This window comes from Hemicordylus capensis, chromosome 3, assembly GCF_027244095.1.
Source record: "Hemicordylus capensis ecotype Gifberg chromosome 3, rHemCap1.1.pri, whole genome shotgun sequence".
NCBI lineage: Eukaryota > Metazoa > Chordata > Lepidosauria > Squamata > Cordylidae > Hemicordylus > Hemicordylus capensis.
In genome coordinates, this window is record NC_069659.1 from 116,082,793 (window position 1) to 116,106,082 (window position 23,290).

At 43.1% G+C, this 23,290-nt stretch overlaps 1 protein-coding gene across 1 annotated transcript in view; it reads right to left on the reverse strand.

Annotated features, from left to right (window-relative positions):
• GRPR (gastrin releasing peptide receptor) overlaps window positions 1-9,185 on the reverse strand; it is a 64,566-nt gene extending 55,381 nt beyond the window's left edge. Inside the window, exon 1 of the mRNA XM_053310013.1 lies at window positions 8,625-9,185. Within this exon, the coding sequence (XP_053165988.1) occupies window positions 8,625-9,046 (422 nt within the window). The 5' untranslated portion in view covers window positions 9,047-9,185. The remainder of the gene's footprint in view (window positions 1-8,624) is intronic.
• Window positions 9,186-23,290: the final 14,105 nt, after the last annotated feature.

Below are 23,290 nucleotides of genomic sequence, written 5' to 3' on the forward strand. Positions count from 1 at the left end.
AGGCACATTCATGGGCCGCCACTGACTCCCCCAGTGTTCTTAAAACATTGATCACCTGTAGGGATAGGACTTGTGGGGAGGGCTCTGGGTTTTGAGCAGAATGGGTACTTAAGGGTGGGAGTATTCACTGATGTCGAGTGTGGTGGGGTGCACCGGGAATATGCCCTGTTGCCCTGTGGGCCAGTCCGAGCCTGTGGGGGGGTTGGCAGGCAGTGCTCTCAGGCCATGTCACCAAGTCAGTGGCTGCACTTGAGCACTCCCAGGCCATGCTGCCAAGCTAGGTGGTGGCATCAGGGCAGGGGAGGAACTGTAATAATGGCTACTCATTCAAAGAACCTTCCTAAGCCCTTTATTGGGGGGCCACTGAGCCTCCAGGAGGAACACCAGCACTCCCCCCTCCCCCAGGCCAGGGTTCCCGCCGCTGTTCGCTTTTAGCAACCCGCCACTGTTTGCTTTTATCCAGCTCCTTCAGCGGCGCTCACCCAGCTGTGCACATCCTCCTTCCATCGGCCAGACATCAGACCAATGCAAGGAGGATGAACAGAGCGGGGCGATCGGTCACCCTAGCCACCTCCTTCAACTCTCCTTGCTGTGTTCATCCTTATTCCATCAGCCGAGACCAGCTGATGGAAGGAGGATGGACTCAGTAAGCAGCAGAAGGAAGCAACGGGCAGTGGTAGCAGCAGCAGATGGCTGGCACTGAGGGAACCCTGGCCTAGGGGTGGGAAGCCCCGCCTTAATGCACACCACAAGTGGAAGCACCACCTCTGTTCTGAACATGGGCTGCTCCCCCCTCACTACGCCCCTATATCAGGGACATTGCTAGTTCCTAAAAAGATTCAGGGCTTTAACCTATTTCATTTTTATCGCACACTTTCTCCAGGAGCTCAGACCTCCTTCCTGTTAGTCTCACATCAATCTTCATGACCACTGTTCCCTCTAAGGGAACATGTGCGCACACTCACACATTTTCTGATGTCCGCTCAGTTAATTTTAGATCCCACTCAGGTTGAATCAGGAAGGCCCTATTCTGAATGCATGTGTACACACACTGCCTTGATACTGCCGCTCAGACCAAAACTAATTCCGCACACAGATGAAAAAAATTAGAGAGAACACTGTTTGTGACATAGGTCATGCTGTCCCCATGTTCTTTGCAGAAAAGCATCTGAGAACATACATGTTTGGTTTATTTCAGCAAGGCTTAAGGGTTTCCATCTGTACCAAGGGAGAAAGTGGACCATGCTAACTTGCAGATGTTTGCAAATATTACGTGCATGCAATAATAGTGAGCCTTTTAAAAAAAATCAGCCACAAACCCAGATAGATACATAGGAACTGCAGTTTGCCAGCCCATAAACAATCAGTTCAGGCCATTTTAAGCTTGCTTAGGTGGCAATAGTCTATTTAAGTGAACTTTTACACATTATGTTAATAATTCTTTCCATCTAAAAATAGCTGGGTCTGAGGGCTTTGCTAAACTGAGCCCTCTGTTAATTGACTGCCTCTAGGCAGGGGATGGGGCTAAAAGGGGCCATAAATGGATCAAGTTTAGTGAATTTAAAAAAGGATCCAGAATTAGTATGTAAGAGGGCCTCCTTAATGGTAATACCCAGATTAGGGTCTCCTGCCCTGGGAGATCTGACCCACTCTCACGGCTTTCTGCTATGTTGCCTTCTTGTTGGTTCCTGTTGTAGTCATTCTCAGAGTTTTTCTGATTTTTTCATACTCCCCCTCCCACCTACTCTTGTCTCTTTTAATCAATTTATGGTTTTTTAATGTTCAAGTTTTTAATGGTGGTTGTTATCTGACTTGAATGTAGACAGAAAGGCAGGATGTGCATATTTTAGATAAATCAATAATGGCTGTGGAGTAAGGGAAAGTCAAATGGAAATAGAAGTATTTTTAGAAATAAAGAGACCTTTTCTGTCCCCTCTTTGTGTACCAGATCCTACACATGTTTACTCGGAAATAAGCCCTATGGAATTTAGTGGGCACATAGGACTGTAGCCTGGTTTGTAAATAAACAAGGAAATGAGTGGGTAGGAAGTTAAGAGGGAGTGAAGGGCAGCCCAACCTGACTCACCAACCTGCTCCCTTCCACCCCACCTGCTCCACTCATGATGGGTGTTGTTGCCGCTGCTGCCATGGCAAGTCTGCACCCCACCCATTGCTGTCCCGGCTTCGTTCTCATGTCTCAGGGGGCGGGTTCACTCTGGAAAACACTGTGACGGCTTCCTCTTCTTGGCTTTACACTGCATGAGGGTTGTGATCCAAGCAATCAAAACTGCCCCTTGTTACCTCAAGCTGCACCACTCAGTTGAAAGGGGGAGAGGAGGGAGTTGATGGCAGGAGCCACTCAGAAGGAGATGCAGTGCTGGTCACAATGGCCCTGGGAACTCTGCCTCCTGAACCAAAATGTGTCTGGTGGGCCCACTATGTTGGAGATTTTGAAGCAAACAGGTGGGGTGGTGGGGCAGTGCCCCCACATTTGTCACCGAAGGCAACCACCTCTGTTGGCCTCATTCTAAGGCTGCTCCAGACCACTTCCTTCCCTTAGCTGCCTCAACAGGTGACTGGTACTTTCCATGATGATAATGATCACCACAATACATTGGTTAGAAGGTCATCTTGCATGCAGGACATGGCACACAGACTGCCGCTGCACACACAAATATCTAGACTGATCCTTCTCCTTGCCCCCGTCTCTGATTTTCTACATGTTAAAAAGCAGATTGACTAGAATTGTACACAGTATTCACAGCAGAGTCACATGATTGTTTTTGAAACAGACAGGACATTTTGTGGTATATGGCCTTGATTAAAATATCAAACATTTCATTTAATGGCCTGCAACGTCATTAGGACGTTGGTATTTTTCAGAGAAATCACTAGCTATAGATATTGTTCTTGAGTGACAGTAGCAGATTCAGAGCCTAATTATCTGTAAATGCATTACACCTGTACAGCGTGATCCCACTGCATATCAAATTGTACCTTTCAATTTTCGCTCAAGATAACAAATAGTTCACTGTTCAAAAAGATAAATGGTCTGTTGATTTGAGGAGCATCTAGACTGAATAACTGAAAGGAAATACCTGCAGCACATCCTGTTTCTAAAAGGATCAGTGTAGTCCTCCTTGCCACTTTCTAACACACACACACACACACACACCCTTTAGGACAGGACTTGAGTCCTCATTTCTGAAATAATGAGTTTCACCACTCAAGTCCACTTAGAATATTGTAAACCTGATAGGGGCATTGCTAGAGGAGAGGGGGCACATGTTCATCCCTCTCCCCGGCGGCTCCTCAGAGTTAGGGAAATAATGAAGAAAATAGGGAAGGGTGGTGCTGAGGGGCCCTCAGGAGCTTGGAGCCGCAGGTTCTTTGAACCCACCCACTCAATTCTAGCTTCACCTCTGACACCTGACATTAATTCTAAACAAACACCTTTCCTTTTTATTTAACATTCCCTCCTGTTCTCCTCCCTATAATAAGAAAGCTTTAATATGCTGTGCCTCTATAATTAATTTATTTTTATTAATTTCTCCTTTTTTTTCCCTTCTGTGCCCTAAAGTAAGCACTCCTAATGTACTCTCCCTCCCCATCAGTCCTTACTATGATTTCTCTTCTATGTAATCCTTCAAAGACTTAGAATCAGAAAGCTAGTCTCCTTTCTCCAAGGATAATTATTTTAAAGTCCAACTGACTACTCTTGGCTATAATTTGCTGGGGACATCAGTTCACTCACGATATGTTAAATTTTCATCTCAGAGTCCCATCTCAGACAGGGGATCAACTCCAATCATGATCCACCACCCGCCCATCAAGGCTGAGCCAGACTGCCTTGTTGGTGATCTTTCATTAGTTTTATTTTATCTAAAATTATCTAAAATTTTACCTAAAATTATTAATGTAGTTCTTCTCTAGTTCATATATGTTATTTTAACATTATATTATTATCAGGAGTGTAGAGGGAAAGCATGAGGAGTAACACCTCACTTAAATGATTTGTGGTGAGGGAAAAGACACTTTGGGGTAGGGTCGGGATATGTTTTGGGTACTGAAGATATGGGTAGGTTTAGTGGGGGAGTTCAGAACAAATTTTCCACAGGAGCCACTGCTCCTGCAACAAAATAATTGGTTCAATTCACATGTCGTTTTTTGTTTAGTTTTAGCTGGAAGAATCACTCCAGTGATGCTTGCTTTTAACATTCACATGTTAAAATGATTCAAAAACAGTCATGTCATAAGAACCCACCTTTAAACAAGCTGTAACTAATCAGTAGTCTATCCTCTGAGTGTTAAAGAAAAAGTCATTCTAGGTGATGCTTTAATCTCAGAAATAACTGTGCACATGACCTTGAAAAAGAAGGACCAGAAGGTCAGGGAGAGTCACCCCAAAGGACAGTCCTCCACATGCCAGCCCCCTAAGAACTGAACACATACATACATCCAGATCACAGTGTGCTAAAAGCAAAAAGCAGGAGTGCATCAGGTGCATTTCATTCCAACAGTTGGCTAACTGAGCAACTGAACCAGAACCATAGTAAAGGCATATCAAGGTGGACATATGGCACGATAACTAGGAGAACTGTCTTCTCCAGTAGTGATTCCATTCCAGGCAGCTGAGTAACTTGGGGTATCTCTGAGTCTAGAGCATTAAATTATGGATGGGAATCTGATACAAAAGGAGAAGTCAAAGATCAAAGTAGCCTGGCTGGAGGGGTAAATTTTACCCAAGCCTGACTTTCAAAGATAATATGCCCACTTTTGCCACTTCTTGTTTTTAATCTTGCTCCATTTCTTGTTTTGTTCAATCAGATTTGATGCTGTTATTGGGGGGGGGGGGAGAAAAGATGAAAAATACTTGTACTGGAACAAAGGGGCTTCAGTGCGTGGCACTGATTTCAGTGAGTGCTTAACTCAAGGGTTTGTGCTTCTCTGATTTCCCCTGGATTGTACTCCTAATATTCTCCGCTGCAAAAAAATTATACGCTGGTTAGTTTGGAAGTCAGCCAGCTAACTTTCTCCAGATTTGCCCAAGAGAGATTTTAAATGTTATTTCCAGGGAAATGAACTGTTAAGTGTGCAATTGTCCGGACTTTTTTCAGTAGCACAATGCTTTCTTAAATTAGTTTCCAATTTGGGCAGTTTTCTTTGTATTCCCAAACTCCCAAGTAAAGTTATTTACTTTTTAGTTAAACATAAGTCCTGTAGAGCCAGATGGCACTTTACAGTGCAACACTATCACACTCAAGATTAAGCTTTGCTAATGTCTTGTGGCACGCAAAACATTTATGCCTATGCATATGATTATTATTATTACATTTATATCCCACTCTTCCTCCAAGGAGCCCAGAGCAGTGTACTACATACTTGAGTTTCCCTTTCACAACAACCCTGTGAAGTAGGTTAGGCTGAGAGAGAAGTGACTGGCCCAGAGTCACCCAGCTAGTTTCATGGCTGAATGGGGATTTGAACTCGGGTCTCCCCGGTCCTAGTCCAGCACTCCAACCACTACACCACGCTGACTCTATTAGTGGCTACCTGCAACCTGCTTTCCACAGGCAAGAAGGTATTAGGGAATGAACAATTGTCAAAATACTCCATAGCTTAAATTCAAAAAGATTCAGAGACAGACTAACTGATAAATGAAGCACATGGCATTTATGATACACTCACATTTAGAAAGGTTCTGGTCTGCATGCATCTCAAAAGTGATATAGTAGTAATGGTGATAGAATACAAAAAGCCAGTTAAAATGACCAATACACGAGTCACATTCCTTATGGTGAAAAGCTTAAACAGATGACCTTCTTAACTTACAAAAGGAAAAACTGAGGGTGGATATGAAAGACATTTATATGAGTTCAGTAGTTTGAGAAGAAAGCATAGTGGGGAACACCTAGCCCTGTCCCTGAAATACTGATTTACTACATGCAGGGGTTTTTTATGTGGAAGAGCATTCAAAAATATGACATCTCCTTACAGTCTAAAGTGGTACAGCCCAGAATTCTACTACCTCATTCTGCAAAATTTGTAGAAGGGCTTTATGACAACTAAATGAAGTGCTTCTTTGCACAATGCATTATCAATACTATTTATTATTTATTCAGTTTTTATACTGCCCTTCCAGAATGGCTCAATATGTGGACTGTATTGTGTCAAGTTGTTATAATGGCTACCAGACAGATCTTTTTTCAAAGTATTTGGTGAGCACAGGAAGAATAGTTGCTATTAACCATCATAGCCACAAGTGCAACCTCTGTGTTCAAGGACTATACTTCTGACTAGCAGATGCTGAGGTTTAGCAACAAAGGATGTTACTAGCATGCTTGGTTTGCAAACCTGTGTGAAGCATCTCTATGGCCAATGCTAAACTAGGTGGGCCCACTCCAACACCTCTTTCTAATAGTCTTAATATGAGTCATTGTTGTTCCTTGCACATATAACTGTTAGGGATGTGCACGAATTGATTTATTTTATTTTATTTTGTGCAAAACAAATCACCCCTGATTTGTTTTGTATCCAAATCTACCCTCTCCAAATCACCCCAGATTCGATTTGTATTTGCTTTTATTCTGTTTGGATTTGGACCAATTCAGACCACTTAACAAGGTCCTAGGGGCACCACATTTGGGTAGTGGGTAGGTCCCCATGGGTGCCACCTACTACCCAAATTTCAAGGCAGTGGGACACTTGATGGTTGTTAATTTTTTTTTTTTAGTTTTTACTGATTTTGAACATTACCGCCAGAGGAAACAATGGGGATTCCGCCATATCCTAACCCTAACATGGATCCTCAACTTTCATTTTGTTTATCTTATTTATTTGTTATTTCTCTGTGTGAACTGGCCTGGGCCATTTTTGGAAGGGCGGTATAGAAATCAAATAAATAAATAAATAAATTTGAAAAGCTAAGCTCTAGCCCTTGTAGAAGTGGAGTTATGGAGCAAAATGTGCAGTCATTATTTTTCAAGTGTATGGATTCTTTGGTGTATAATAACTTTTCCTCATAATGAATCCCTATGAGGATTCATTGCACACTTTCATTTCTTCTGTTTATTTTGACTGTCACTGGACAGTGCCAACTGTCAACTGCCATGTGCCAGCTACACATCCCTAATAACTGTACATGCAATAAGCAATTGTAAAAAGCAAAATTGGAGCTGGAGCTCAAAACCACCAATAGTTATAGCTTTGTAGTTCCGTGTGTTTCCTTGTTCACATGCCCCTCAGTAAAAGAGAGAGAGAAAACCAGAATCTACATTGTTTGCTTTTACTAGGAAGTCGAGCATCACATTACTTGATCTCATTTGTTCTTAATGAATTCTAGCTTACAGAGATCATTGGTACAGTACGCCAATCTACAGGTTACTTGTTTTGGGTTTTAACAAGAACTACATTTGAGTATGACTAATATTATTTGATTGAACATATATGCCTTAACTTTGTGTGACGAAGTAAGTTAGACATGTTATCATGTCTTGTCTGCCACATATAGGAAGGATTCAGAAGAGAATGAATTCTATGTGATGAGTAATAATAATTGTTTAAAGCTTGAGGAGTAACTCCTCAACTAAATTTTCTGGGGGTGAGGGGGCCAGAAAGACACATTTTTGGTGCAGGGAGATATAGGATGTTAGGTGTTCAGTAAAATGAGGGGGGAACTCCTGAAATGCTTAGGGGAGGTCTGCACCCTGGCAAGGACCTTGTGTGAACTGTTGTCAGTCTGTGAAAATCTGACAATCTGTGAAATTCTGTAGACTGCTCACTTTCTCTAAAGTCACCCAATATAAAGAGAAAAGAATGTGGAAATAGCTAGTACACAGAATAAACATTTTAAAAGAGCAAGAAAGCACAAAATCAAGAAAGAAGATTGACACACAAAGTTTGCTACTTTGGTTTTGCATAATTCATTCTGAATGCTTATATCAATAGCTTTAGCAATGCACTGAAGATTATAACTGCTTTCTGTGTGAACATTCCTCTCATTAGGTATCTTTGATCACAATTTGGAGGAAATATGTTTTTTGAATGATAGACAATGTAACTCTAGCAATATGCTTATATTATATTTATATGCTTATGACTTCATCATGGACAAAGAGCATTTGAAAATTTTTAAGTTATAGAAAATTACTGTTTAATTAGAAGGAAGTCTTACTGCTTCCAATGAAACTTACTTGTGGTGTTGTGTTCATAGGATCATAGCCTAAAGCTGATGAAATGAATCCTGTCATTATTGTGTAAATAATAATGTCTTGGCACTCTTAACCCAACTTAATTCCTAGAAGTCAAATTTATTGTTAAATGCCATTTTCATGGGACTTCTAGGAACAGCTGAATCATCATTTACATAAAAACATAAACACATAAAAAGCAAATGGATAGAGCAAATGTCCACCTTGGAAAGACAGCTCTTTTATAAAGTCTCACATATAGATTTAGGTACTGATTTTAAGTAGACCAATACTTTGTTGCTTCACTGAAAATTTCCCACAGCAAAAAATAAAAATAAATTTTTTAAAAGAGATTTAGAAATAACTGAATGAAGAGCCTTGGGTATATAATCAATCATTCTGTTACCTTCAGAAGACTTTCAAAAGGATGCTTACCTGTCTGCAGAGAGAGCCATGAGTGTGAATACTGACACCCCCACTGAAGTGAGCTGTATGAAAGGGATAAGTTTACATCCAACCCGACCAAAGAGCCATTCAGCAGACAGATACCTGCTGGCATCCACAGGAACACAGGTGAGCAAGAGAAGCAAGTCTCCAAAAGCCAAACTGGAAATGAATAAGTTGGGGACATTTCTCATGGACTTCACTGTACAGAAGATTTTAATCAATGTGATATTGCCAATGAGCCCTATCAAAATGATGATTCCATAAATAGTCGGGATTGCATATAGAAATCTATAGTAAAACAAGTCCTCACTCAGAAGGGAGAGATTTGCACGCTGAGCAGTAGAAATGTTGCAAAGAATAAAGTCATCCAATTCCACATCTAGCAAAATGCACTCCTCCTCAGAAGCCATTGTCGGGCTTTGGTGTATTAGAAAATATTGGCTTGATTTTAAAAAACCAACATAAATTCGCCTGAGTTGATTTCCCCCCCTCCTTGGTAGTGATCAACAGAAATGAAATATGTGATATTATTTATCATGAAAAGAACCACATGCAACATAAACCCAGCACACTGAAACAAGAAAGCATCAACATGGTTTCAGTCCAAAAACTTTGGTCTCTTTTTTCCTGTTAGGCCTGCAAATAAGTATTTCCACAGTTTGCAAAGACTGAGAGATTAAGTCTAAGCGAAGTCATCCACTGTCCAGTACTGTACGAACACTCTGGTGAGATTTCAGTGTTGAAACAACTGATCACATTTTGCAAGAACTTTTGGTTGTTGCTGCCGTTTCCCTGTCTTTTCTGGTTCTCAGATCCTTCACTTGTAGGCTGAGTTTACAGCAAATGCAAGCAGCAGCTCTTTTAAACACACAAATCCTAGAGGCTGGATCTTTGGGACTTCGTCAGCTCTCTTCTGGCTTCACACAAGAGGAGGCTTCCTTAAATGAGTACAGTAGTGGTAGGAAAGTGCTAGCTGAGCTGTTGCTGGAGAATGCCAGCCACCTACTGGACAATTTAATTACTGCCAGACCAAAGACATTTTAGAAGATGCTTTAATCCTTTTCATACATGTTAGTCAGGATGGATTTCATGTAGGTTACATAAGTGAAAAGAGCCTCCCATTCTTTATTGCCATGTTTAATTTTGGGGAGGGGGGGAAATAATTTGATTTCTTATCCTGACTTACACACAGGGTCTAGAATTTGCACTAAATATTTCACACACAAGCCAGTTAACTTACTCTACTAAAGATTCTGTTTCAATCAATTATGCAGATGTGTATTTGTCTAAAGGATATCCTTCACGTTTACCTGAGAATAAGCCCCATTGAATACAGCAAGACTTACTTCCCATTAATCATGCAGAAGATTGAATTGCATACCTAATTAGTTTGGCCAGTGCTAGATGCTTTCTAATGCACATTTGGATGTGTATGTGTGTCAAGAGAAGGGAGACATTTTTCTACAGAACTGCCAAGTGTGTGTCAAGTTTAAGGATCCTTCAAAAATGTATCAGCATTTCTCCCTAGATTTTGGAAATCTGAATTATCTGGCCTTATGTCCAAAGGCGAACCGATGTAAAGAATTTGTTCCATTATTCCATTTTTTATTTCCAGATTTTGTACAGAGCACTGTGTGTGCACAGTATGCTTCAGCTTTCAGTTCATTCATATCTTTCTTCCTCACTCTATACTACTGATGTGCATTGGTAACAGGTTTTTCAAAAATGATTTCATTGTATGCAGGAACCTACATTTTGCATTGCTGTAGTGATGGGTAAAAAAAGCTTTCTTTTTTTATTTAGTTACTTCATTCAGTGCCTTAATCCATTTTGTTGGTTTATTTCAACAATGTGCTTTTTTAAAAAAAAAAAGATTTTTGAATCATTTTCCATTGAATTCCACGGGAAAATTTCAAATAACTGTAACTTTGTTTCTTTAGAACGTAATTAATTTTGTAGGAATGAAAGCCTCCAAAAGGGGACACAACCTGCTACATTTCAGTGGTTTTTATTCTAAGGGGCAGTTAAAGTTGGACCATTTTTTAAAGGTGCTGCTGGTCCTGACACAGGTTTTTGTAGGCAATTTGCATGAAACTCACGGGGTGGTACAGGAGCTCCTATGTAAGATTCCGGAAAACATTCAGAAAGTTAGGCACAGTCATTCAGGACTAATTCATAAAACCATTACTGGAGATATGAGCTGGCTGTTATTTTATTTTCCATCCAGTTTTAATCAAAGTTACAGGATCTGCAGAGTTGTCCCTAGAAATAGTCCAAAAAAAAAAATTCAGAAAGACAAGTGCAGGGATTCCCAAGGAAATTACAATGGGAATTGTGTACTACTTCTGTGCACTAGAATTTAAATGCTGAGTTAATCACATTGTCCCTTGTGTGACTTCTCAAGCCTCCCACTAATTGCTTGGAAGCAATGTATGGAAGAAAAGGTTCCAGGCTGTCAGAGACCAACAAAGAAAGAAGCAGAAGAAAAGAGACCTAAACAAAGCAGCTAGCCATTCACAGAGTTGCTCTGGATGACTTTTGTTCAGGTTAGGGCACCTTGGATGAACCCCACTTCATTCGGGGATCCCTACACAGAGTGGCTACAAAGCAGTGTGATTTGTTTCAGAATTTGATTCATTCCTAAATCAATTAATCAAACCAATACCCAACATAGACTACTGCAATATAATCCACCTTGCTTTTTCCAGTAGTCTACCTTGGATAGTAGGGCATATATAACTGAGACCAGTTATGGAAGCCCTACTATTGTAGTAGTCTATCTGCTGAAAGGGACAGTCAGTCCCTGTCTGCTGTCCCTATCTGCTGAAAGGGAAGGTCAGGAGGGCCAAATCACTCCAGAAAGCTTGGAACTTATTCAAAACCACAATAATAGAAGCTCAGTGGAATGTATACCAAGAAGGAGGAAAGGTACTACTAAGTTTGGGAGGATGCCCGCACGTCTAACAAGTAGAGTCAAAGAAACTATAAAAGGGAAGAAGACATCCTTCAGAAAATGGAAGTCCTGCCCAAATGAAGAGAACAGGAAGGAACATAAACTCTGGCAAATGAAATGCAAGGAGACAAGAAGGGATGCAAAAAGAGAGTTTGAGGAGCATATAGCTAGAAGTGTCAAGGGGAATAACAAAAACTTCTTTAAATATATCAGTAGCAGAAAACCTGCCAGGGAGGTGGTTGGATCCCTAGATGATGGAGGAGTGAAAGGGATAGTTAAGGAGGATAGGAGATTGTAGAGAAGCTGAATGAGTTCTTTGCTTCTGTCTTCATATTGGAGGATATTGACCCCCTCCCCCACCCAGCCAATGGGGGCACAGTTGCCCATGACAACACCTCATTTGTATGATAAGCCAACCAAGACGCAAGGAGATCACAGGCCAATCAGGAGCCAGAAAATCAATCAGCAAAGGAAAACCAGGCCTCCAAAATGGCACTCAAAATCTCAAAACATTTCTAGCAAAACGGGGGTTGTTTCATTTCGAGCTTGATTGCCCCTACAATCAAGCTCTGTACCAGAGGACTGAAAAGTAGCTAATGTAACTCCCATTTTCAAAAAGGGATCCAGGGGTGATCCGGAAAATTACAGGCTGGTTAGCTTAACTTCAGTGCCAAGTAAATTGATGGAAAGCATACATAAGGACAAAATTGCAACATTTAAAGAAGTAACATATAGAAGAACAGGTCTTGATGAAGGAAAACCTGCAAGGGCATGTCTTGCCTCACTAACTTTTTGGAGTTCTTTGAGAGTGTCAACAGGCATGTGGATAAAGGTGATTTTGCCGGCATAGTATACCTGGACTTCCAAAAAGCTTTTGACAAAGTACCTCACCAAAGGCTCTTGAGTAAACTTAGCAGTCATGGGATATAGGAGACAGGTTCATGTGTGGATTGGTAACTGGTTGACAGACAGGAAACAGAGGGTAGGAATAAACTGGCAGTTTTCACAATGGAGGGAAGAAAGAAGTGGGGTTCCCCAAGGGATCTGTAATGGGACCAGTGAGTGTGTGACAAAAAGCAAATGCAGTTCAATGTAAGTGTGTGTAAAGTGATGCATATTGAGGCAAAAAAACCCAAAAACCAACCTCAATTTCACAAATACAGTGATGGGGTCTCAGTTATAAGTAAGAGATCAGGAGAGAGATCTTGGGTTTGTGATGGCCAGCTTGCTGAAAGTGTCAACTCGATGCACGGCAACTTTGAAAATGCCAAATTCCATGCTAGAGATCATTAGGAAGGGGGTTGAAAATTAAAATGTTAATATTATAATGGTTTTATACAAATTTATGATGCAGCCACATTTGAAATACTGCATGCCGTTCTGGTCACCATATCTTAAGAAGGACATTGTAGAATTGTAAAAGTTGCAGAAGAGGCCAACCAAGATGATCAGGGACTTGGAGCAACTTCCTTATGAGACAAGGCTACAGCATCTGGGGCTTTTTTGCTTGGAAAGGAGGTGTCTATGGGGAGACATGATAGAGGTGTATAGAATGGAGTAGAGAGAGTGGACAGAGGGAACATTTTCTCCCTTTTTCACAATACTAGAACCGGGGATCATCCCATGAAATTGAAGGTCAGGGAATTTAAGACTAACAAAAGGAAGTACTTTTCCACACAGTGCATAATTAATCTATGGAATTATCTGCCACGTGATGTGGTGATGGCCACTAGCCTGGATGGCTTTAAAAGGTGCTTAGACAAATTCATGGAGAACAGGTCTATCAGTGGCTACTAATCTGGTGGCTATAGGCCACTTCCAGCCTCAGAAACAAGATGCCTCTGAATACAGTTGCAGGGAAGCAACAGAAGGAGAGAAGGGCATGCCCTCACCTGTTTCCTGTGGGCTTCTCAGAGGCATCTAGTGGGTCACTGTATGAAACAGGATGCTGGACTAGATAGGCTTTCAGCCTATTTAAAAACCAGGCTGTTTTTATGTTGGCTATTATGAGCACATACATAACTGAGACCAGATCCTGTGTTTCTGAGAAGTGCTGCTTGAGCACCTGGCCTCAAAATGAGATACAGGAGAACCCCATTATCTGTGGCAGTTACATTCTGTGGGGGAGATATCGGGTGGGATATGGTGGGAGTTCCATACCGTGCTCTGTCTGTCCCTAGCTGTCCAGCAATGCCCCCCCAATGCTGCAATTTTCATTTCCCCCCCACCAATAATAATAATAATAATCACATTTTTGTTTTATTAATGTTGGGTGGAAATTACCTCGGAGGTCATTTCCATCCAGCCCCAACCTGTGGATACTCTTAAGCCTTTTTTTTTTTTTTTTGCTCCCACCCACCGCATATTCCAAGATCGGGTGCCAATTACCCAACCATGGATATGCAAAACTGCTGATGTCGGGTTCATGGATAACAAGCTTCTCCTGTATGTACACAAGCCTTTTACCAAAGATGAAAGAAAACAAGCTGAATTGTGGGATATAATGGCAAATTCTTCATGGAATATTAGCCATTATTTCTTGTCTTAAGCACTATGATTGATTGGCAATGTATTAGGAGAACAATTGACTTGAGGCTGAGTTGCAGGCTGCCTAAGTAGCTGGAATAGCCCAGATTTCAGGTGAAAACTCACAGCTTGTTTGGGTTTCACTAACGTGTGGCTGATAATGTGATACATTACCACATTTTACACATATATGACTACATTTGTTGGCTGTGTGGTTGAACCAGCAAATGTGGCTCAGTCACACAGCCACATTTGCTGGTTTTATTTGAGCACTAAATTATTCCTCTTGGTTTGGAGGGCTTGATAGCAGGGCTTGATAGAATGGGAGGAGAGCTGGTCTATGGGAGGAGAGCTGGTCTTGTGGTAGCAAGCATGAATTGTCCCCTTTGTTAAGTAGGATCCCCCATGGTTTGCATTTGAATGGGAGGCTACATGTGAGCACTGTAAGATATTACCCTTAGGGGATGGGACCATTCTGAGAAGAGCTTTTATTTATCTATCATATTTCTATACTGCCTGATATAGACGTCTCTAGGTGATGTACAAAGTTATATTTGTTATCTCTTAAAACAATATACCAGTATAAAATTCACAAAAAAATAAAACCATCTCAGTCAAAAAAACTATATTAAACCTTAAAATTTCCATAAAAACCTGGGAAATCAGGTACTTCTTGAGGATCTTCCAAGCAGAGAAGGAGATGCTCTTGTTTCAACAGGATGCGAATTCCAGAGCCCTGGGGCAGCCACAGAGAAGGCCCTTGCCTGGAAGGTTCCAGGTTCCCTGCCTGGCACCTCCAAGATAGGGCTGAGAGAGACTCTTGCCTGTAAACTTGGAGAAGCTGCTTCCAGTCTGTGTAGACAATACTGAGCTAGAAGGACCAATGGTCTGACTCAGTATATGGCAGCTTCCTATGTTCCTATGAAGAAGGAATCATATCTTCATGTATACCATTTTTCTTCCACTATAAATAGTGAGTGCCACCTAATGGTGCAGTGGGGAAATGACTTGACTAGCAAGCCAGAAGTTGCCTATTCAAATCCCCACTGGTATATTTCCCAGACTATGGGAAACTCCTCTGTTGGGCAGCTGCAATAGAGGAAGATGCTGAAAGGCATCATCTCATACTGCACAGGAGATGGCAATGGCAAACCCTTCCTGTATTCTACCAAAGAGAACCCACAGGGCTCTGTGGGTGCCAGGAGTCGACACCGACTCTATGGCACACTTTACTTTTATAAATAGTGAGTAGTTTCTCATTTTTTCTGGGGGCTAGAAAAAAGTCAGACCTTATCTAAGGTTTTGGGATACAATGGTGGTTTTGTTTATACAATGTGAGGCTGTTTTCATGCACAGCCATGACCAGGCTAAGAAAGCCAAGCCCAGTCTTGGCTGTGCAAGAGAACCTCCGGGATCATGCCTGATCCTGGTGGTGCTTCCGTGGCAAACCTGCCTAGGGAACCCGCCTCCTAAACAAGGTTAAGGGAGTGAGTGCTCCCTTAACCCCATTTCCCAGATTGTGTGCAGCACCATCTGCTTTCAGCTGACACTGCAAAACTGATGGGCGCCCGCCTGTTGCTGGGGATATCCCCACAATGCACTGCGCACTTGTGCGGTGCATTGTGAGAATGATGCATCCTGACCCCTGCATCTCTACACTGCCAGGGGAAGCAGCAAAACATGTGGGCATGCAGGATCATGTGCCTTGTCCCTCCTGGACCCAGCAGCTGGATCATCTGCGCAGAATGCGAGCTTCTGCTGCCTTCCCTGCCGCCCGCCCTGAATCCCTCTCACACAATGGGGAGAAAGGGCCCTTTATCCTATATTATTTTCTTTATACAAATGAAGTGTTCCTATATAAGTACTGCAGGACTGATAGTTTTTAATTAAAATGATCAATGTGTCCCTTAGCACTATTATAATATTTTTAAACAATAGATTTTAAAGGGAGTTTGGGTTTATTTCATAGTGTTAATGTTTAGGGTTTTAATGGGCGGTTACTTAGATTTACTATAATATCAATTTTGTATTATATTCAGCAGAGTAGCCTCAGGGAATCATTTGGATCAATGTTTCATTTTGTTTCTTTGAATCAGGTTTGGTACTCAAATGTAGAATGAGATTGCAAATTCTCACTTGCAGAGTCAAAAATGCAGTCTATAAACCTAGAGTATGGCTATAATCAGCGTAACCTCCATGGGTTCCTAAGCACATAAACCTTTTTTTAAAAAAAAACCCTAATGTTTCCTGCCCTTCTTATTTTGAGCTGGAACAATACACTTGAAAATCCTTGCAGTTTTTCTAAAGGCTTAGAAATTAGAGTGGATTTTGATGGAGTCCCCCCCCCTTTTGTTATTGTATTATTCCTGTGTTTCACTCAGTTCTGAGTTCCACTTTCCTAAATCCATTGTAACTAGGAGCAAGCAGTTAAACGACAGGGTGGCTACTGGAGCTGAAAACAAGCCATGAGCAGCTTTCTGTGTTGGGGTGCTGTGGGCAGCATCCTCCTTTCCCTCTAACCTAACTGTTACAAGAAATCTCCCAGGAGTGGAGCCACCATTGTGCGAACGAGTTCAAAGAATCCGGGCTGCCAGTGAAAAGGGCTGCTGAAGCCTGCAGGGGGGCGTGGCTCGGGCTCCAGGAGAGCCCCAAGCGAACTCCCCCTGCCCACGCCTGGGTTCCGGAGAGCCCCGAGTGAGCACTCCCTTGTCCCCTGGAGGAAGAGAAAGGGAAATATATGCTGCAGCAAGTGCTGCCTGAAATGACCGGTAGAGAGCTCGCTTGAGCTTTCCATAGCCCGAGCCATGCCCCTGTGCGCACGGGACATCAGGCACATGGGACATCACTACCCAGACCACCGTTTGGCTGACGTCACACCTGAAAGCTCCATGCTGACAAGAAGGCTGCAGGCTATCTGTCTTTCTATAGCTGTACCACAGCTATAGACAAGCTGAGAGCCAGCTGAGGACGGGCAAAAAGTCAGAATGACTTGTGCAGCTTTTCCATGCCCACATCAAGCTGACAACCGGTTTACGGGGAGGGAATTACAGGGCAAAGCACTGTCAGGAGTCGGGCAGACTTGGAACTCTGGGATTGCGTTTGGGAGAATTGGGAGAAGGCGGGTGGGGGCAAAACAAACTACATTAGGCAAAACAAACAATGTTGCTTTTGATCGTTGGCAGAGCACCTCTGCGTGTTTTTAGAAGTGTGCTTAAATCCCTACTTGTCTCTGCACTGCCAATGACAGAGTCCTGTGACTTTTTTAAATCATTGAAATTGCCACTGCTCAGCATCTCGCAGGCCCAGCCCAGCAGCCCCTGTCTTGGCATCCCCCATGCCTGGCCTGCTTCTTGCCCTACTGTGCATCCTATCCCTGCCACTCAGCTGGCACATTGGAGGAGCGAGCTGGGTGCATGGGATGCCAACCTGGGTGCCAGGATGCTGGGTGGCGATGACAGCAGTTTCGGCCATCTTTAAAGGCCTGCCCCCTCTGCCACAGCAAGCTCCAGCCACGCCTGGAGACAAGTTACTAATCAGTGGTGATATTTCAAGAGACATGCCACTGTGCCCACTCTCCAGTAAATGTATTCAATGGGAAAAGCAGCAGCATGACATTTCAGTTCCCAAGGAATATTATAGGAAAGTTAGTGCTTCTTTAATAGGGCACCCACTGTCATATGAAGGATCCTGAAAGTGGAGTTCTGCTCAGGGCTGCAAGTAGCAAACTGTTGTGCCTACTTTTAAGGAAACTATCTTGCAGTGCACAGTGTCAGTGCATCACCATTAATGATAGGGCTGAGAGAGACTCCTGCCTGTAACCTTGGAGAAGCTGCTCTGAGTCTGTGTAGACAATATTGAGCTAGATGGACCAAGGGTCTGACTCAGTATAAGGCATGCAGCTTCCTATGTTCCTATGTAGGCAATAAACATACCCGAAGACACAAGCTGAATATCTAGTAAAGACATAACCTAAGGGTGTCCTTAACTTCGCAAAGATGACCTAGCTGGGGAGTATCATTGACTCACCAAGAAATCCTCAATAACAGCTAATCTAAATGGCTGTTTAAAATTCCAAAACTCTGTTTTGAACAATGTGGGAAACATACTTTATTTGGGACTTTCAAACATTTTCTGGAAATGATTGCAGATGAATAAGTAACTCTTTTGTTCCATTTTGTACATAGAGAGGTGCCTCTCATGCCATGTAGTGTTTGTTTCTGAAGAGCTCTAAGGCATCTCAGCTTCACGGTCTGCTGCCTTAGAAAGCAAATGTTGAAGCAGCACACTAGCCACAAACTATAGCCCTCTTCAGATTTTTTTAAAGGACAACATACTTACATATGCCTTCCAAAGTGTGTCAAGAAGTCCCAGACTCCTGGCAAATCACTGACTCCCCCTCCTGCACCACTGACATAATGGCATGCATCTGAAGAGGCATATGTCATAAGCAAGATGGCAGGCGCTTTCATGATTGGCAGTCTGGGGCATCCCAGGCTGCCAGTCATGGAAGTACCTGCCATCATGCTTATGGCAGTCGCATTTTCAAACACCATAACGGATGCCTGATTTTCCTTCCTCTTTCACTGTCACATTTACCTCAGCACTTATATCTACATCAACAAATTCAACAGGTAAAAACACCTGGGGGGAAAATCACATTCTATACATTGTTGTGGATTCCTGATTACAATTATGTTTAGGAAGTTATTATTTAAAGTGTACCAGCTGAATGTGTTGATGTAAATACAAGCGCCAAGGTAAATGTGAAAGAGAAAGGGAAATCGTGGATAGATGTAACAAAAGTTGGCAATGAGGAATAATACAGAAGTCTGCAAAAACTGTGTATTTGTGATATGGACTGCAAATAAGTTAGCACACAAAGTTTCCGTTTCATTCTTTGTAAAGTTTGAGTTAAAGTGATACTCCCCTTAAAACTCCTTTTAAACTAAAGGGACTAATGATTCAAGCAGGGCCTGTTTGTGGACTCCATAGGTAGCTGTGAATCGGTGTATACGCCCTGCACAATTGCCACATCTTAAAGTACCAGTGCAGATATTTCTTATTTCAGTCCACAGCACAGCACTGATGTACCCAACACAAGCTATAAACAGATGAACATAGATTCTGTTATAAGAATTTCTATAGCACCAGTCTAAGGTCAGCTATATATTTCAAAAAGAAAAACACCTGGGAGTAATTTTTTAAAACTAAGAACAATATTGGGTATACTCTAAATGCCAGGTGACTGCTACATGACAGGCCATGCCAAGGCCTGGGAGAAGGGAAGGGAAGAGAAAAGAGTTCTGCTGGGTGGGGCCCTGATTCTTTGCCTCTGCTCCACCCACTCCAGGTGACTGCTACAAAAGAAAAGGCTGCTCCAGGGCCACAAGCTTCTTTGTGTGAGCCAAAGGGTGAGGACACAAGGACTCTCTCAGCTCTCAGCCGGGAGATGAGCAGACTGGGGCTTCAGAAACAGAGGGTGGTGGGTGGAACATCCATTGCTTTCAACAACAAGTTAGCATGTGTAACACAGAGCTCTTCTGCATGACTAAGTAAATTGTGGGCCTGGTGTTATTGAAACGGAGAAGCTGTTGGGGGTGGGGTTGGGCTGGGGAGATGTGTCTGGGAGAGCAGAAGAGTGGGGATGGTCTGAGAATGGTGATTTCAAGGCCAGGTTGGGGGCACTGGGAGGGTGGTGGAATGTATGTGGGGAGGGTGCCAGGTTTAGAGCAGAATGAGTGGGAGTATTTTTCAGTTTCATTTAAGAGTTTGAGAATTAATTTAAGAATTTAATTTGATTCTAATAATAAACTAAATTTATTAAGCAATAATTAATACATTTTAATTAATACATTATTAGAATTTAATCAAAACACTCGCATGTTTTGCTGGCACTCATTATTATTTGCACCAATAATAAATACCTACTAGACTACCCGCACAGATAATCTGTGCACTATTTGGGGCTGGCTGTTACCCCCTCCCTCCTGTCCCACTCTCTTGCCCCCTCCCCCTCCATCATGCCCCTCCCCCTCCCTCCTGCCCCACTCTCTCTTGCCCCCTCCCCTCCCTCCTACCCCACTCTGCCCTCTCTCTTTCCCACTCACCCTCTTTGCAGTCTCTCCGCTGCTTCCAATCCACTTGCTGGCTTGCTGGCCTGGCACGCCGCCTCCCGCTCCCAGTGGCCAGGCCGGGCTTCACCACCACTACCACCACCTCACCTTAACCTGGGACGGCCAGGACGGCTGTCCCGCCACCGCCTCCTGTGGGCAGGCCGAACTTTGCCACTGCCGCCTCCCCTTTACCTGGGACAGAAGTTCCGGCCCTTTCGCCACAGCCTCCTGCCTCCCGCGGGCAGGGCAGGCTTTGCTGCCACTGCTGCCACCTCCCCTTTACCTGGGACTGCCGGGACGGCTGTCCCGCCACTGCCTCCCGCCTCCCGTGGGCAGGCCGGGCTTTGCCACTGCTGCTGCCCTCCCCTTACCTGGGACGGCCAGGATGGCCATCCCGCCACTGCCTTCCACCTCCTGCGGGCAGGCCGGGCTTTGCTGCCGCCATCTCCCCGCCCATACCCGGGACGGCATGGCCTGGCCAGGCCAGGTCATCCCGCCGCCGACTCCCAGCAGCTGCCATTTTTCCTTTGCCCCAAATTCTCGCCCAATGCTAGGAACTCTCGTGAGAGTTCCGTCACCAAATCCAGGAGGACACGTATGCCGGCTAAGAGAATTAAATGTACAGATTTCTATCTAACTCACATACAGGTATATATAAAACCAAACCATACAAAGTGTCCTTTTATGTCCAAATTAATATGTTTTGAACTGTGGTGAAAACCAGTATTTCCTAAGATGGTTTCATACAGATATGGGTTATTCCATGAGGGCTTAATCCATGGGGCATCACTTGAACCCCACTAAATACATTACTTGGGAAAGCTCCCTTGAAATCAGTAGAAGTTAACTTTAAGGCCACATGTTAAATCAGGGGTCAGCGTGTACAATGGCTTCAAATCTGAGTACCTCTCCTACTGCTTAGAGGAGCAGTGGATCGGTGCTGAGCTCAGCATAAAGGAAGAAACATCCCCCAGATTCCTTTGGCTCAAAATTTTTATCCGGAGACTTCACATTCCCTCCCAGGTTCCCAATCACAAGTTAACACATGTCACAGCCTGCTTGACAATCCTTCAGAAGGGTAGAGACATACTAATTGGCATGAGGAGAAGATGAACTGCTTAAATCCAAACTCAGTGGTGCACCTAGGTAATTCTGGAGCCTGGACCAAAGGGCCTTCAGAGCACCTCCTTCCCTCTCCGCAAGTTAAGCACAATTCCCCAATGGCCCATTGGGCATGCACAGCGGCCTCCAAAATGGCCACCACAATGGAGAGTAGGCCTGGTGTGGGCTGAAGACCACCCAAACTGGGCGATTTGTACATAAATGGAGGCGGGGGGGGCTTCTGGAGACAACTCTCCCCCGCCCCGCCACCCCCGCAGCCTAATCTAAGTTCCTGTACTAAATGGCAGTAAGTAAAATTTAATTTTTTAAACTTAAAAATTAAAAAACCAACACACAACTCGTGAACTCCCCTGAACCAAACTGGGGGCTGTTCTGGGGAGTGCCAGAACCGAATATACCTGGTCCAGCTTGAGTCCAGCCCAGACTCGAACTGAACCAGGCAACTGGGGTTTGTGCACACCCCTGCTGCCAGTTTGTGTCCAGGGACAATTCAAGGTGCTGGTTTTGACCTTTAAAGCCCTTAATGGTTTGGGCCCCGGATTAACAGTTTCAATACTTATGCTATTCTTTTTAATGTGTTTGTGGATTTTAATCTATGACTTTTATATTGTTTTAAATGTTGTACATTGCCTAGAGATGTTTATATCAGGTGGTACTGAAATATGACAGATAGATAGGTAGATAGATAGATAGATAGATAGATAGATAGATAGATAGATAGATAGTACCTCAGGGACCACCTGCTTCTAAGGGTTTCTGCCCACTTGATCAGAGGGGGCTCTGCTTCGCATGCTGACAGTAACGGAGGCTCAGCTGTTGTGCATGCAGGACAGAACCTTCTCAGTTATTGCCCCCAAACTTTGGAATGCTCTCCCAGTGGGCATCTGCTCCTCAGTTTTTAGAAAGCAAGTTAAATCTTGACTTTATTTATCATATAAATAAAATATGATAAATAAATAAAATTTTTACCTAGGCTTTTATATGCGTGTTGCTGCTGCTCTATATTTTATGGTCCCAGGGCTGTAGCTATAATTGAGCAGATGGGTTCAAAGAACCTGGGCCAACCAGCTCCTTAAGGGCCCCCAGCTGCACCCCTCCCTATTTTCTTCATTATCTCTCTCACTCCAAGGGGCCACCGAGGAGAGGGGCAAACACTGGCCCCCTCTCCCCTAGCTATGCCCCAGTCCTATTATGTATGTTTTTAAAACTTGTTAAAAGATTTATATTTTTATATTCCAATTTAATATTTTATTGTGCGACTGTTTGATAATTTTATATTGTGTTAAATGTTTTGTAAATCACCTTGATATTGTTTTAATGAAAGGTGGTATAAAATTTAAACAATAAATAATGGTACCTCTGTGGCATTTAACAGTACCATGAAGGTACCAGACAGTGTGTCTGAATTATAATTCCATCCAAAAGACCAGAGGCAGCCCAAGGTAATGTGGCAAGTGAGCAAAGATGCCAAATGTTGCCTTGCCACATGACCCTGGAGGGACAGCCCCCTTTCAAAACTGGTCCTTTGTCAGAGTTCCCTGTGGCAAGGATTCTGCTCCATACAGTCCCTTGTGCTGAATTGCTTCCAGAGATGGTGTTGTGAGCAGCCTAGCTGTTACTAACACAACTGTAGTCAACCTGACTGCTTTTGATTTATTATCCTAAGAGCATGTGCAGACAGGAGGAAGGAGGGAGATAAGAAGTGTCCCACACAGGCTAGAATTTAAAAAGCTTTATTGAAGCTGTAATTACATTCAGGCAGTTAAGCACAAGGGCATGTAAGCAAAATACTTATTCATTGTAATGTAGAGTTCTCAACCACATTACAGTAAGTCATTTCTCTTACTATGACCAAACAGCATTAGGAAGCACTCTCTGTCTCACACACCAGTACTGAGCTAACAGCTAAAGCATATTTCTCTCACTGACTGGGAATGAAA